At 44.9% G+C, this 15960-nt stretch overlaps 2 protein-coding genes across 2 annotated transcripts in view; one reads left to right on the forward strand and one right to left on the reverse strand.

The window, feature by feature from the left end:
- The window catches only part of TMEM164 (transmembrane protein 164), a 322941-nt gene that overhangs the window by 167564 nt on the left and 139417 nt on the right, over positions 1–15960 (forward strand). The window lies entirely within an intron of this gene.
- Positions 13739–15960, reverse strand: part of CHRDL1 (chordin like 1) — a 40198-nt gene continuing 37976 nt past the window's right edge. The window contains exon 10 of the mRNA XM_075259452.1: positions 13739–14780. Coding sequence (XP_075115553.1) covers positions 14650–14780 — 131 coding nt within the window. The 3' untranslated portion in view covers positions 13739–14649. The remainder of the gene's footprint in view (positions 14781–15960) is intronic.

The following is a 15960-nucleotide window of genomic DNA, read 5'->3' on the forward strand; positions in this document are numbered from 1 at the left end:
ATAGGGGGCGACACCTGGTCATCTGTATGGAACCGCTGCCAACGGCCTGTCCAATATAGCATAAGGGGCAGGAAGCTACGTCCATTGTCTAGTGGTCCGGCACTCATTGAAGGCATCGGCCGCTAGACAACAGACGGAACTGTCTGCCATATTGTGTACTGGACGGGCAGAAGCAGCTTCGTACAGATGATCGGTCCCTTGACGATCAGATATTTATCCTAAGGATAGGTCATCAAAAAAAACAAAAAAAAAAGACCAGACAACCTCTGGACTGGATATTGATCCTTATGCATACTGAGATATTTGTGCATCATATATTCATAAGTTATTTCTGGGATATTGTGATATTTCAAGGTCACCTTCTCTTTCAGGATGAAGCTGCATCTCCCCAGAACTCTTGCCTCTCGTTATTGTCAGTTCCCGTGGTTTGCATTAGGACCAGGAGGTGGCAGCACTTTGCTGACCACTTCTTTTTCAGGATTACGTTGCAGAATCCAGTAATATAGTCACTGTCAGGGTAGTCAGGAGACGGTTGTAGATTTACATGACTTGCACCTGCTTCTCTTCACCCAGAACATTTATACAATGTTTTCAGAAGAAAGATGAAGTTTATAATTTCCATGCCTTAGACTGGGCCAGATCAGGTCAGGGCTTCTCATGCGCCTTGTGTTTCTGTAATTTAGTTCTACTTGATATTTTCCGAGCCTTGTTTTGGTTTATAGCTGACAGGTTTATTATTATAGGATTATTAATCACTTTCTTGCCTCACCAGCTGCTGCAACCTGTGTTAGGTGCACCCCGGGAGGTGCAATATGTCGCTTGCAGCTACTTATATTGTGGTCAAACTGGGTTTTTAAAGAGCAACCGTAGCCGTATTTTCTCATATCTCTGCATTGCACATTCCTCTGTTATTTCTTTCAGTATTTAGGAATAAAATTGACAATTGGGTGTTGCCCCTTTGCTTGTCAAAGGTTGTGTCCCTGCAAAGTCAGTGCTGGCTAGATGGAGTTAGATGGTGTGCTGACAACTCGATAATATTCACGTGCACTGACTCCCTAGAGCTGGAACAAAGTTGCACCATAGGAGAAGTTGTTTGTTGCTCCCCCATTATTGGAACCAATGATGTAAGACGTTGCCCAGGGTGCACAAGGCGGGAGCAGCTCTGTATTTAAGGGCCTGTTCCCACACACTTCAGGGGACTGTGTCACAAGCTTGGAAACTAGTTCGACAGCTTAAGGAATGGAGCTAGTTCTCCACTTGTAGAGATGTCAATTGGTTCATGCATTCTAGACGCGGGTGAGAGCGGGTTTTCCGGTTTTAGGCAGTGCATCCCTGAAAACTGTCTCTGCATCATCTACATCAGAGGAGAACTGAGGAGCAAGTGTCTGTGTGTCCTTCTTCACAGGTGGTGGCATCTGGAGACTTGCAAGGTTGGTGTCTTGGCTGAAGCTCATGATAGGACAGGTCAGAGACCACAGCAAATTGGCCGTGGGTGTGTTGAGAGCCGGCAGCACTGGAGCCCAGAGGGAGCGGCCATATAGACAGTGACATCATCAGTGTTTATTAGACTATCATGAAGAATTCTAGTCCTCTGTAATGGGCATCAAAGTGTATGGTCGGCCACATAGCCATAGGGGGTGCCGTAATAGCAGTCATTGTCAGGCCTTGGACACTGAAGGGGCCCCATTATTATATCACTGCCTTTATCCTAAATGGCACATGGTAGGTTGGGGCCCATTACAAGTTTTTCATTGGGGCCCAGGAGCTTCAAGTTCCGTCTCGGTGTATGATCATGGCCTTAACTTTGAAGGGATCCCTTGTATGATAGAAGCCCTGGAAAATTCTAGAATTTGGGCACAAATCACCATAGAGACATCACATGAGAACGCCAACATCCAGCTATGCATTTCGATGTCCTATTGACAACGTTGTCCGGCCTAATAACCCCATAGTCACCAACAGGTAGACAAGTAATAGGACATCACTGTCGGAGACAACATAAAAGAAGCCCCCATTAGTGTCATGTTGTATAATATCAAACCCCTTTAAGAATCCCTCCATAGAGCGCTGTATCAGGATCTCTCGGCATTGAAATTACTTTATTGTAATGAATAAGATCTACTTTTTACCCAAAGTAATGAAAACGGCCGATCCTTAATCTATAGGGTCAGGTTCCGACATCCTATTACTATGGCAACCTGACGTGAGCCGTTTATTGCTACAGAAGCCTAATTGGGCCAAAACTCCTCCATAGACAACTAATGAATGAACGTTGTTCTGGAAACCTGGATGTTGTAGATTCCACTTGGCTCGTACAAGTCGCTACTTTGTTGCCGGTTCACTGTGCAAAACCTATATTGAAGATATACTCCTGCACTCCCACCCCCTTGTATAGGAAGGATTTGTGTCTACTCAGCGCCACATTTCTATTTTCAACACCCTCAGCGATTTGTTCAATGGACATTATTCTCACCTTTGCAAAACTACTATTGAGAAATTTTATTAGACGTCTGGAAAGGCTCGGCCTAATAAAGCCTGAGCTGACGTCACATCTGTCGCCCTTAATGTGTTTGCTGAGGTTTTGGCTGTTCAGGAAAAGGTGTTTATGTTGCTCCATTGGGCAAATCTCTAGATTGAGTGTAACAAAAGGGGAATTCATAGTCAAAAGTTTTCTAATTTGTGGTTCCTCATTTCTTATCTACCTAGGTGAGTGTGGGATACGATATATAGGGACAAGAGAAGTGGCCAGAACCTCCACTATGAGCAGAATCTAAGTGTTAGGTGGGGCCGGGGTCTCCGCTGTGCCACATAGAGGATCCCAGGCCGCTCTGTGCTCAGCGCCGGACCCTGAGGCAGGAGGGTCAGAACCTCTTCTGGGCTCTGCAGGGGTTCCGGCTATTTAGGCCTCATTCTGGCCCTGGTCCACCACTGGTTATTCGTTTTTTTCCCAAGGAATCCGCTCCACAGCATTCTCCTGCTCCTGATATATCTTGTATGTGTATGACCCCTGGCTTGCTTTACAGAAAATCTCTTCTTGAATGTCCTGGTCCGGAATTTACCTGACCTCCTGTGCATGACCTTTGGCTTTTCCTGACCTCTCCTGTCTGACTCCTGTTTTGGCTACTCTGTAACCTCCTGTGTATGACCCGGCGCTCCTGACTACACTTAGCCTCTCCCTCCTGCTACTATATGACCTCCTGTGCACCAATTTCGGCTTGATTGACTAGGCTTTGGCTTCCTCTGGAACCTACTTTGATCTCTGGATTACCTGCTTGCCCTGTACGCCTGTTTCTCCGTGCTAATCCGCTCTCCTGAACTCCACTGGTGCTAGCGTCTGGGTTTTTCTGGGTCCTCTTTACTTGGAGTTTGCTGGGTGTGCGGAGTTCTCTGGATTTTACCAAGTCCAACTCCACCATCAAGAGCTCTGGTGAAGAACTCCGGGGTCTGGTTCCACTCCGGTTAGGATAGCGTAGCCCACTCTGGACTGTTTTTGCCTCAGTGCCTGGGGATTCTAGTTGCCCAAGACTTACAGTGATTATTGTTGCGTCAGGTTCCTCGCACTAAGGCTAGGGGTTCATCTCACCTGTAATCTTAGGATCAGTGCCGCACCTCCCATGAGGCGACCTGAAGCAAGCGCTTCAGGCGGCACTATGCCAGGGCCTCAGGGAGGGCGGCATTTTTGCTAACCTAAGCCAGTTAGCTTATCACCGAGCGGTGGTTTGGGGAGGCCACTGGAGCAGCGCTGCTCCAGTGGCCTCCCCCCACGCTCAGGCAGAGAGTAGGCAGTCTCCGGGCCTACTCTCTGCCGGCGAACGGGGCTAAGCCCCGCCCCTTCACCTGGACACGCCCCTGATCCGCCCAGCCACGCCCCCCCGATCCGCCCCCTCCTCCGGCAGGGGGGGGGGGCGGCTTTCTGCAGTTAGCCTCGGGCGGCGAAAGGAGCAGGCTCACCCCTGCCTAGGATTCATCCTATTGTTGCTTTCACTCCATTTATTTGGTACGCTCAGTTACAATGGTCTCAGGATACAATATTTCCAATATACAGTACAATGGTCATTCCTGGACCACTGTAACTAGTAACCAGACTCAGCACACATTGTCAGGTCACTGACTTAGTAAAGTGTTGCTGACTAGTATCGCCCCTCTATAGTATAGCGTAGTATTTCATGTTCTTTCCTTCTGCTCCTTTGCACACCAGGGCTCCATGTTATTTTTCATGTGCACTGTACAAGACCCTGACATGTGAGGATTTGCTTTCTGATTGTTCTTGAATCCTCATTTTTTCATATTTTTGGTCTTCCAGCCAATTACTTGTTTCCATAGAGTTATAGACGGGATGGTCTGATAGTTCTAGAAGCAAATAATATTGTAACTTGATGGGCCGCTGTATTTCATATTATTAATCACTCACCAACTGCAAAGTAAGAGCAGGTTGTAGCCTTGCCCCTGCCGCACAAAATTGTCCAGCACAGTCACGGTTAACTGCGGTCGTACTAGGTGTCCCAAATTCCAGTCTGGATATTTATAACGTTATCCTCTGGATATTGACCCCACACCCGGAATCATACAGCAGTAAATGTGTTCTTCACAAATATTGCCAGTAATTTGTAGAATAAGCGGTTTTGGTAAGTGTTGCTGTTTTCCTGTGATCTTTATGTGACCCTGGTGTGTACAGGGTGTACAGGGGTATACAGGGGTGTACAGGGGTATACAGGGGTGTACAGGGGTGTAGTCCCGTCCCGCCAGAGGATTGATAGCCCCGATGCGGAAACATCAAACATTCTTTCTTCAACGAAAAGGAAATACAGAAACCTGATATTTGTCTGTATAATAAAAATATATTTTTATAGGCCGTGGCGGCCAATTCTGTCAGTAAAAGCCGTTGTATCGGGTGATACTCTTATGTGTGCGGCTTCAATGTGAATATTGCCTTTACCTGTGATATATCAGCGATAAGGCAGTGTTCACACATGTACAAATCTAAGTATAATGCAGAAGGAGGAGAGAACATTGACATATGATGTTGGTTGAAAACCAGTTACATTTGCCGATATCAATTGCAATTTGGTAACTTTCACAGTCGCAGCGATTATTGATGTAACGCCAGTTGCTTTCTGGCATATTACATGTGTATTAGATCTAGCTGCCTGGCTACCTCGGTGCAAACTCCTGTCCCGCAAAGTGAAGATTGCAGGACCTTTCTCCCAGACATCTAGGCAGAATATGGGCAGGACTGGCGGTGGTTGGCGTTCCCATGCCTGGCAATAGGTGAGCGCTGGACTTGGCTATTTCCAGCGCTCCCAGTCACTTCAATGTCTTCCTTAAGGTTGAATGTGCAGGAGAAAGGTCCTGTAGTCTTCACTTTGTGAGATCATCCCTTTAAGAATTAGTGTCCTCACCTATTTAGCCAGTCCTTGCCATTCCATGCGTAACAATACTAGTTATCAGATCTGGAGTGGACTCCAGATTAGTGAAGCAAATGAGACAGTACTTAAATAGTAGGAGATGCAGGAAGAGTACCTGAGGAGTAGCAGAAACCATGGTCAGACATTCATAGAGGTTCAGCCATAGTCAGACGTTTGCAGAGTTTGGTGCACAGAAACAGTAGATCAGCCATAGTCAAATTTTTGCAGAGTTCGGTGCACAAGAGCAGTGGATCATCCGTGGTCAGACATTTGCAGTGTTCGGTATACAAGAGCAGTGGATCAGCCATAATCAGACATTTGCAGAGTTCGGTGCACAAGAGCAGTGGATCGTCCATGGACAGACATTTGCAGAGTTCGGTGCACAGGAAACAGTAAAGTGATGGTGAGGCTCAGGGTAAACAATGAACAAACAGCCAGAATAATCAGGCACAAAATGGAGTCTGTTGTGGGTTTATATGGGGCCGGCTAACCTGTGATTGGCCGCACAGCAGGTGATATCCATAAGCCAATTACTTCAATGGTAAAGACCAGACTAAAGCAAGACACAGAACAAACGGGCTTCTGAATGGCATAATGGGCAAGGCTGCAGAACATAACCAGGGTGTCAAGGGTCCAAGACCCAGTGGGCTCAGTTCCTGACACCATGTCTTCCTGTGTGTATATAAGTCTGCTTCCCTAGCTATTTTCTGGCTTTGCATCGTACAGTTTCATGATTCGTTGTATGCTATCCTTCTGCCTTTTGCATTTCAGCTACAGCTCTGTCTGATGCCTGAATCATGTCTGTATTTATGTGTGGATATATATGTTGCCTTATTATGTATGTATCATTGTCCTTTGGGCCTCTGTCCTGTATGCATTTCTGTTCCTGAATATGTCATTGTACTTAGTATTGCTTAGTATTCCTGTGTGGACTCATTTGTCCTTCCACCATGTTTTCCTAATTCTGTGGTGTTGCACCATCATCCCCGGCCTTCCTGGTCAGCGGATACCAACACCATGACCACCTTAGGAGGTATTGACTTGGAAAGCCCACATACCCATATTGGGGGTTAAATGGTGACTACCAGGAGTCCGCCCGATCATATCTCCAGGAGCCCTATAGACTGTTTAGCAGACATCTCACTTGTCATTAATTGCCATAGAATATTATAAGCACAGAAAGATAAGACCTCTCTTGTTTGAATAATATTGTTATCACCACCAAGTTCTTTCTCAAGGCAAAAACCATTGGAAAGTCTCCAATTCATTTTATCAGGAAAGAACTGCTGAAGGCGCGAGGCAGCTGCAGACGGGAGGGTTCATCTGAGGGGGCTGCCCTTTAACCTCTCTTCTAATGAAGTAGGATGAATGCCTCATCGTCTCAGCCAGTGCCCACATCCATCTATTCCAACACCTACGGTGCCAATATCCTAAATCACAGCTCTGCTTCCTGCAGACATCGTGCGAGTTCATGTCAGACTTACTTTACAACTATGCAGTTTATTTCTCAATGCTAAAACTTTACAAATTACTGTTACATTTTGGAAGTGATGTCTCATTTTTACACCTTCCTATGGAAAGTAACAAGTATAAGACTCCTTATGCCAAGATCGGCGACATCTGCGTGTAAATCTGTTACTTCTTCTCATAATATCCAATCTGTGCCCTCGGACAACTTGCTAAATTCTTCGACCAGTCATAGGACACCATTTTATCCTTTACATCCCACCAAAACTGATTTAATATCTTTGTGACATTGAACAAACCACACTTGGGCTCGGTTCACATCTGCGTTCCGGCCATTCCGTTCCCCTCTTCACATGAAAAGTCCTACAAGATTCACACTACTTCGCATCGCTTGCTGTTTTTACAGAGGAGAAAATCTACATCGACGTGGTGACTTCTTAAATAATTTCTTGAGTTGCTGCATAGTTCCTTGAATTCTGTTTTTTTTTTTTTTTTTTTTTTTTTGGGGGGGGGGGGGCAGTTATTAAGCAAGTAACAGCTTCTCTTATTTTTCCTATCTATAAGATTACAATATATTCTATAATTGTGGCTAGAGATGAGCGAACACTATTTGAAACAGAATAGAAATGAATGGACGTAGCCGGCACGCGGGGGGTTAAGCGGCAAAGATTGCATGCCGGCCACTTCCATTCATTTCTATGGGAGCATGCTATCCGAAACGGCTATTTCGATTAGTGTTCGCTCATCTCTAATTGTGGCCCAATTACTATATTTGCACCATATTTCTTATAAATCCCAAGACTATATTGTGTTCCTTGGTTGTTCGTGTATTCTTTGTATCAAATACAGTTCAAAACTCAGACAGACAAGGTGAGTTCCAGAAAACCAGGTTCTATTATAAACTATGGTCTAGACAAGGGTAGGGAACCTTGGCTGTCCAGCTGCTGTGACACTACAACTCCCAGCATGCTCCATTCACTTCCATGGGAGTTCCAAGAACAGCAGAGCAAGTATGGAGTATGCTGGGAGTTGTAGTTTTGCAACAGCTGGAGAGCCGAAGGTTCCCTACCCCTGTACTACCACTACCAAGCACCCTACACCTCACAACAGAGCCAAGTCCAGCCTTCGGACATGTTCACCAGCGCCCCTAGTGGTGGGGTTGGACTTGGCAGATCCCTTCAGCAGAGTTAGCAGTTATCGAGAGGCTCAGTGCGCCACAGGTAAAAGCAGACCCAGAAGAGCAGAACAACTCACCTGGATTGTGTTGGACCTGGCAGAAGGTTAGGAATCGTCCGAGGTTGCAGGCGAGAAGGCTTTGGCCGTGGCGCTTGAGGCAGAGTATAATCATGGTCATCGGTCCGATTGGTAACAAGAGGTCAGCGGAATACAAAAGGATCAGGCAATAGAAGTGTCGACAGTCCAGTTGGCTACGGGAGATCAGAGCAGTACAAAATAGATTCAGCGGAGAGAAGTCTTGGAGGCAAGCAGGGCTAGTAACAGAGAGGCAGATTGGGAAGGCAGGAACATAGTCAGATAACAGAGCCAGAGGTCGGAGACGAGTAACAAGCAGGTACAAGGTCAAACAGGAATACTAAATAGCCAGCAGTGAGGAAAAGATGGAAATGGCCTAATAAAGACTCGGGAAAGACACACGAGCAGTTCTAATAGGGGACAGAAAGTACCGTATTTTCCGGACTATAAGGCGCACATAAAAACCTACGATTTCCTCAGAAATCGTAAGTGCGGTTTATAGTCCGGTGCGGCTTATATATGGATGGAAGCGGCGGCAAAGACTGCGTGCCGCTTCCATACATACATAAAAGGCACCGTAAGGGTGCATTCACACTACAGAACGCCGGCGTGTATCACAGCCGTACACGCCGGCGTTACAGCAGGGCTGCCGGACACTTCCTATTCATTTCTATGGGAGCCGGCATGCGAGCGCTCCCTATAGAAATGAATGGAAAAAAGCAGTCCATTCATTTCTATGGGGAGCGCTCGCATGTCGGCTCCCATAGAAATGAATAGGAAGTGTCCGGCAGTCCTGCTGTCACGCCGGCCTGAAACAGAACGTGAAACTTACCCAGCGGTGCAGGGCGGGCGGGCGGGCATTCAGGCCTCCTCTGCCTCCGATGTTCCGTCCTTCTCCTCCGGCGCTCGCTGATAATGGCCGGGGCGCATGCGCAATATCATAATGCTTCTACTGCGCATGTGCCCTGGCCATTATCAGCTTGCGAGCGCCGGAGGAGGACGGAACATCGGAGGAAGAGGAGGCCTGAATGCCCGCCCACCCTACACCGCTCGGTAAGTTTCACATTCTGTTTCAGGCTTTTATTTTAAACCGGGGGGGGGGGGGGGGTAGTTTAACCTAACGTTTACGGTTGGGCTCTATCAGCATGATTTTGCTGATAGAGCCCCTCCTCGCCTGCCGAGCGCTTCCAATAGAAGCGGCTGGCACGCGGGGGGTTAAGCGGCCGCTGGCAAAGTCTGCCTGCCGCCGCTTTCAATAAGATATAATGCGCACCGGACTGCGGCTTATAGTCCGGTGCGCCTTATATATGAACCGAGACGGACTATAAGGCGCTCATGGGCAATGCGGCTTATAGTCCAGTGCGCCTTATAGTCCGTAAAATACGGGTATTAAGAAAAGACTGTCGAGGTCCCAGGACTATTTGTAACATTCTCAATTGGCTTGTATAAATATTCAATAAGAAATGTTTGTTTATAATATGAAATCATAAAAATATCTCATGAAACCGAAGCCAAAAGATGACTAACCCACACTGACTGTCGCAATGACATCACCCCCGTATAACTGGCGTAAACAAATGTATAAATCACATGGCTGACAGCTGAAGGCGACGTATCACATGGGAGATATTGTATGTTAAGCCATTTTATTGTGTATTTATACTTTTTTTGTTGGAGTCATTGGGGTAATGCCAGCGTATACTGTGAATATCACAAACCCCGGGGTGGTACCTACATTTACAAATTGGGAATAACCCTTAAACAAAATTTTGCCAAACCAGGCCCATGGACTGAAGGGGCATTGTGTTGAATAGAAAGCATCCATGTTTCTTTAACCCCTTAGATCCCCATTTAGCTATAAATACTATTGATATTCATAAAGCCGATGAAATATTTCCCTGCTAAAAAATGTTCCCCCGCTCGGTCCCCTTGTATGACTCTGAGAGCTGTTATCACTATCACCGATGTGAATATTTGGCCTCTAGATTTATTCTTCATTCATATTGGAGCATCGATTGCTGGTAAATCCATCACCGGGCTTGAAGATCTCCTCCATTTTAGGCTAGAAATGCTTATTTGTAACAATGATTTATAGATACATTTTGTTCTCACCCATTCATGTCTAGCTTCTATTTCACTGACTTTGTGTTTTGCCAGGATTCACAGGAATGTGTTAAACAATAAGGTGCAAGATTTGTATCTGGTCGCTTCAACCTTTTTTGCCAACATTTTCGATGAAATATTATGCAGCTTTCTAAGTATTTTTCTACTGAAGTTATTTCCATTTGTTGTATCAAATACATTTTTCATTCTGGGCCATGAGTCTAATATTTTGGAAGAGGATTGTCGTCTCTGTATATACACTGTCTACCAGTAAGTATTTGGACAGCCTGCAAATGCAGAGATCTGCGGTCATGATGGACGTTGCGCCTTCCGTTGTTACATAGGAAACAGCATTAGCATTAGTCACATGTAAGATGCCACGAAATGCAGAGGTGTCCGATTTCGAGAAAGGGGTAATTGTCGGTAATGGTCGATCCTTAAGGGACCTAGCAAGCGAACTGAATTACCCAGAATCGACAGCGGCCTATGTGATTACGAAGTGGAAGATGAACGGTGATTGGTGGAATGTGCTCCGAGTCGGCAGACCCCCGAAACTGGGAGCTAGAGACCGACGAGTGCTGGCCAGAGAAACCGCACCCAACCGATGGCTGACATACACCAGGAGCGTCACCGGGCATCCGGGAGTATCGTGTCGCTCAATACCATCAGTAAGGAAACATCTGCTGGGGTCTACTGACTATTGGATAGGAAGAAATGTTGGTTTTCTATTCTACCGCAGGGGTCCATATACTTATTGGTAGACAGTATATACATATCGTTCTGCATCAGGCCAACAACACCAATCATACTGAGAATGGTATTAAAGGGGTTGGGAAAACTTTCTTGAAAGCTGGATCTTGTATTATAGTTTGAATGGTGACGAGCTGTAGTATTGCCATGTGACCAACAAAATGTGATGTCACTTCCTGAGAAGAAGAAAGCAGACATGTTTTCTAATCCTGCATAACCCCTTTAAGTCTGGCATATGGGTATGTGGTCACTCGGCTGTTGGTGATAAAGGGTTGTACCAAGATATAATGTTATCCCTTAATACGATAGGTGGAACTTTATGATTGGTGGGGTCTGACCAGTGGTGAACCTAGCCTCTCTGCCGCCTGAGGCAGCCGCCTCACCTCGCCCCTGGGTCTGACCACCAATTCTGAAAACAGAGCTCAGATTCTTACATCCTAATGGAGCAGCAGGCCAATGCATTCACCCTATTGCTCCATTCATTGTCTTTGGGAGCACTGGAGAACATGATGGAGTGGCACAGTTATAGTTTTGTGAGCTCCATTTACTATATTTTTTAACGTTAAACCATAGGGGACTCCCACCAGATTTTTTGGCCAGGGGCCTCCACCAAGCTTAATCAGGTCCTGCATGTTTTATCATCTCATTTCTGGCCCTTTGCTATTTGTTTTCTGCTGACCACTTGCTTTCAATGGAACATAAACACTCATGAAGCGCAACAGTTTAACTGAGAAGATACCCGGTAATTGAAAGCTGTTGTGATGCCTGCCCATACTTCAAAGCCAGGAAAATGATGCAACATCCAGTTTCCCAGTCTCATTTACAGATCTAACACATACATAGCAGCCTGTATTAGCAGTGCTGTGAAGTAGACACAAGTTAGCATGGACAGCACCATCGCTAGCCAAGAGCTCATTAAGAATGGTGCTTGCACCTAGTGAAATCTGCGCACATGACATCCACGGCTCACTTCAAATGAGCAACTCTCTTTTGTTACGCCCGGCTGATGATTTCAGCTAGAAGAATCCAAGTCCGCTCAAAGGGCCAGCTGTGAGATGAAGGCATCGGATTTAAAATAACTCACATGGGCCGTAAACCCTTAATGACTGGACCTTGCCTTTCTCTTGCTAAACTTTCTAGAACTCGGCCAGCTCGGAGCTTTGTCCGTAGCTACAACAGAGAGGTCTTTGTCTGAGTTACCAGCTGGGACAATTACACTGAAGGTGCTTTGTTGTCTGAATAATTAAGATATTACAGTGTTTTATGAGAAGATGCTCATATTAAAATTCTGCAAAATCCAGATAGAAATGAAAAGCGTGGCCAGCATATGTTTTATTAATAGGTGGTTTACTAGTATCTGCTTCAGAACGTTTATTAGGAAAAAAAAAGTGCATTCATATGAACATGACAAGTAGAACGGAAGGAAATCTCTTTCTTGGGGACACGGTGGAGACAAGTCCTTGGGTTGTCTAAACTTCTCTTGGCATTTGGGCCAAAGGTAAGAATGATGAGAATGTATACATACAGTATGACAGCTACAAGCTTTCCATGCATGATATAGCCAGAACAGTTTTTGCAACGGGAAGGTCTTCCATTCTGGTTGCTAATTTGCAATTGTCTTCTCTGAAAGTGATAAAGTGACTTTAGGTCATCGGTTTCAATAACCAATATTAGTCCAAATATTATTTTTTTGGTAGAAATCCTCTTCATTTCTAAAGGGGTTGTCCACTTTATAATATTGACGGTCTATCGTTAGGTCATCAATATGAACATTACACACCTATAGGAGTCCAGGAAGTGACACTATATTCTCTGTAGAACCACTGATGTAACACTAGAGGATTATATGTTGGGATTGACTGGCATTACAAAGACAAAGACAAGCGGAGACCGGGCGCAGGTATGAACCCGCTCTTAATACCTATCTCCAGTTATAATCAACATTACATAAATGAACATTGTATATGAATATAAGAAACTTTGTAAGAACTCTTATTAAGGAAACCTGTTTCATTCACCACTTACTAAGCTGTTCTCCTGTTCCTTATCTTCAATCTCACTGCCTGTTTACATTATATTTGTCTCCGTAACCAGCCTCACACACACAGCTCTATGGAGCTGGGATTTATCGTCTCATTCTGTGCACTAGAAGCCTCTTACCTACAACCTAGCATTGTCAAAAGAGTTCAAAAAAGCAATGACTGGAGTGTTTTCTATCACCCCTTATCTCATCATAGACTGAAAGTATCTCAGCCTGAAAAGTGGAGAAGAAAACCTGTTTCTTTATAGAAGATATATTAAAACGTTTCATTTATTAACTTGTACTATTCAGATATGCAAAATAGTTTACAACAACCTGCTGAGGCCGCACGGTGCAGAAAAACTACAGATTTTGTTGTATATTTTTAAGCCAAAATTAGGAGTTAAAAACATAAAGGAAGCACAAATACTTTTCTCATCTGTTAAATCCACTCCTGGCTTTTGCTCATAAAAATTCAGTAAAACCTGCAAAAAAAAAAAAAAAGGCAGCTTTTCCGTAACGTGCGGCCTTAGCCTGACATAGATAGCTGGATACAATGGTAATAACCGGGACAAATCAAGAGCCGAGTGGAATTATTTTCTTTGGGTAAAAAGTTTTTGTTTTAAACTTTGGCCCGGTTCACATCTGCGTTCGGGCCGTTCCTCTCCGCATTTTTCGTACAGGGACCAAGTGTAACCCACATGGACCCTATTATAGTATATGGGGTCCATGGGTTTCCTTAAGTTACCGCTTTTTTATTCGGATTAGGTTTCCATTCAAGGAGACTCCCCAAAAGGAAACCCGAATGCCGATGTGAACCGGACCTTTGCTTGTCCGTGCAGGAAGGGATGACCAATATATATCTATATAAACATATACTATGTATATAAAAGCTTTACACACTCTGATACATTGGACAATCTGGTGGTTTATTGGCTTCTGTACACCGTATACGTCTAACCGCTGCATCCATAGTGGCCTTAAGAGTCATTTACAAAAATTTGTGACCCTGCCTGATCCCAGTAAGGCTAAAGGGTTAAATCCAAGTAGCTTTGGCCCCGAGTTGTAATTTATAGGGGAATCTCCTTCATTTATGATAACGTCAGATTGCCCAGTAAAGCGTCGAAGACAAGAATGGAAACCTCAAGGTTACGTGAAAGCAAGCTCCAAGTTTAGTGGCGAAATCAGACGTCGCGATGTCAGTGCCAAGACAATGTGTCACCTCCTTATTGAATGGCAGGCTTGGCGACCTGTCCAGCTGTGTACACGGGTATAGACAGACACATGCATATAGGCATACATTCTGTATTCTCTACATTATGGACCTTCCGTTCTTCTATTAAGTTATGCTTATTCCATTAATTTTAACTTTCCAAATAAACATTTTTTTTTTCTCCTAAAGAAGAAACTTGTTTTTTTTTTTCACAGTGGATGCCAACCCTCTAAGGCATAAGAGGAAGCATTTAACTGCTCACAGACTCCTACACACTTGGATCTGCCAGTTACTTTTCTTCAACACACCATGCTTAATAGTCCCTACATTCTGGGTTTGGCGACAATGTTGACTTAAGCAGAATCAGCTTGCAGTCCGGCTACAAATCCAATGTCTTTAGGCGGCCTCTGGTTTTCTCTTCCCGCTCAATGTTTTTGCTCTCAACAATGACCCTTTTCAGTCTTGTCCAGGTACAGGACCTTCACCAAGTCTTCCAGTTCTGTCCGGCAAATTCGGGTTTCACACATGTGGCTGATCTGGGCTTCGTCCTCGCTGAAGATTTTCCACTGGCCTGAGAATAAATAAGCAAGTGGTAAAAAAAAAAAAAAAATTCACCAGAAATTTTTTCAGTATGAATTTGTAAAAAAAATAAACTCAATGATACAAATATTTTATTTCTGTCTCTCTGGTGGGTTATAAATTTATATTACACTAGAGTGAAAACAAGGACGGATACACTAAATACACCATCCAATATTACAGGCATCCCAATATTTTTTAGGAATAAAACAGTCCACGAAACATATTGTAGCCATTGTCCTACTTTAGATAAAAGCTTATCCTGAATCTCACAGAACATAAGAGCTATCAGGGATGTGAAATACTATAAGAGCACGGAACAAGGAGTCACGGCCTCCCTCCAACTATAAAACAGCTTTTCAAATACGAGGAGTGCAATAGAATATAAGAAACGTTGTAATAGATCTTATTCTGGAAAAATGCCTCTTTCCCCATTTATCAGACTGCTTTCTGTTATCACTAATAGAAGTCTATGAATAAGGGAGGGGAAAGGAAGAGGCTGCTGAAGGGAGAGAGTGAGAGACAGAAACGCACCCACATACAGTGTTTGAAGGGAGAGAGGTAAGAAATCAGTCTGGTAAATGGGGAAAGAAGCATTTTTCATTAAAAAGATGAATTATGAAGTTTCTTATATTCATATGTACTACTCATTTATGAAAGGTTGTTTCATCTCAGAAGGAACACTTCCATATTGCTTAGTCATCAGAGAAAGGACACCATGACACTGACGTTTGCCAGCCATTCCCAACAACCCACCCCTCCCCATACACAGTTCAGCAGAGTGGACATGTGTTCTGAATGGTGACAGGGAAGAGGTTTGGGTATGGTGACATTTAACAAGCCTGATCCCTCTTCCTCAAACATGGCCTAAACCAGGGGTGCTCACACTTTGTCAGCATGTGAGCTACTTTATAACATGAGCAAGTCGAAAGATCTACTACCCACTTCTTGTGGGCGGGGCCGGAGCGGGCAAGTGGGTGGGGCGTGTCTGTGGGTGGGGCATGTCTGTGGGTGGGGCATGTCTGTGGGTGGGGCTGGGCGGAGCGTGAGAGCAGGAGACAGCGGCGTTCTGTGGCCGCCCAGGGATCCCCGCTGTCTGCTTGTTCACAGCGCAGGCTGAGAGTTATCTCTGGACACTGGCAGGCTGGGGCTGCGGGAGCCTCGGCTCCCAG

The sequence above is a fragment of the Leptodactylus fuscus genome, chromosome 11 (genome assembly GCF_031893055.1).
Source record: "Leptodactylus fuscus isolate aLepFus1 chromosome 11, aLepFus1.hap2, whole genome shotgun sequence".
Lineage (NCBI taxonomy): Eukaryota > Metazoa > Chordata > Amphibia > Anura > Leptodactylidae > Leptodactylus > Leptodactylus fuscus.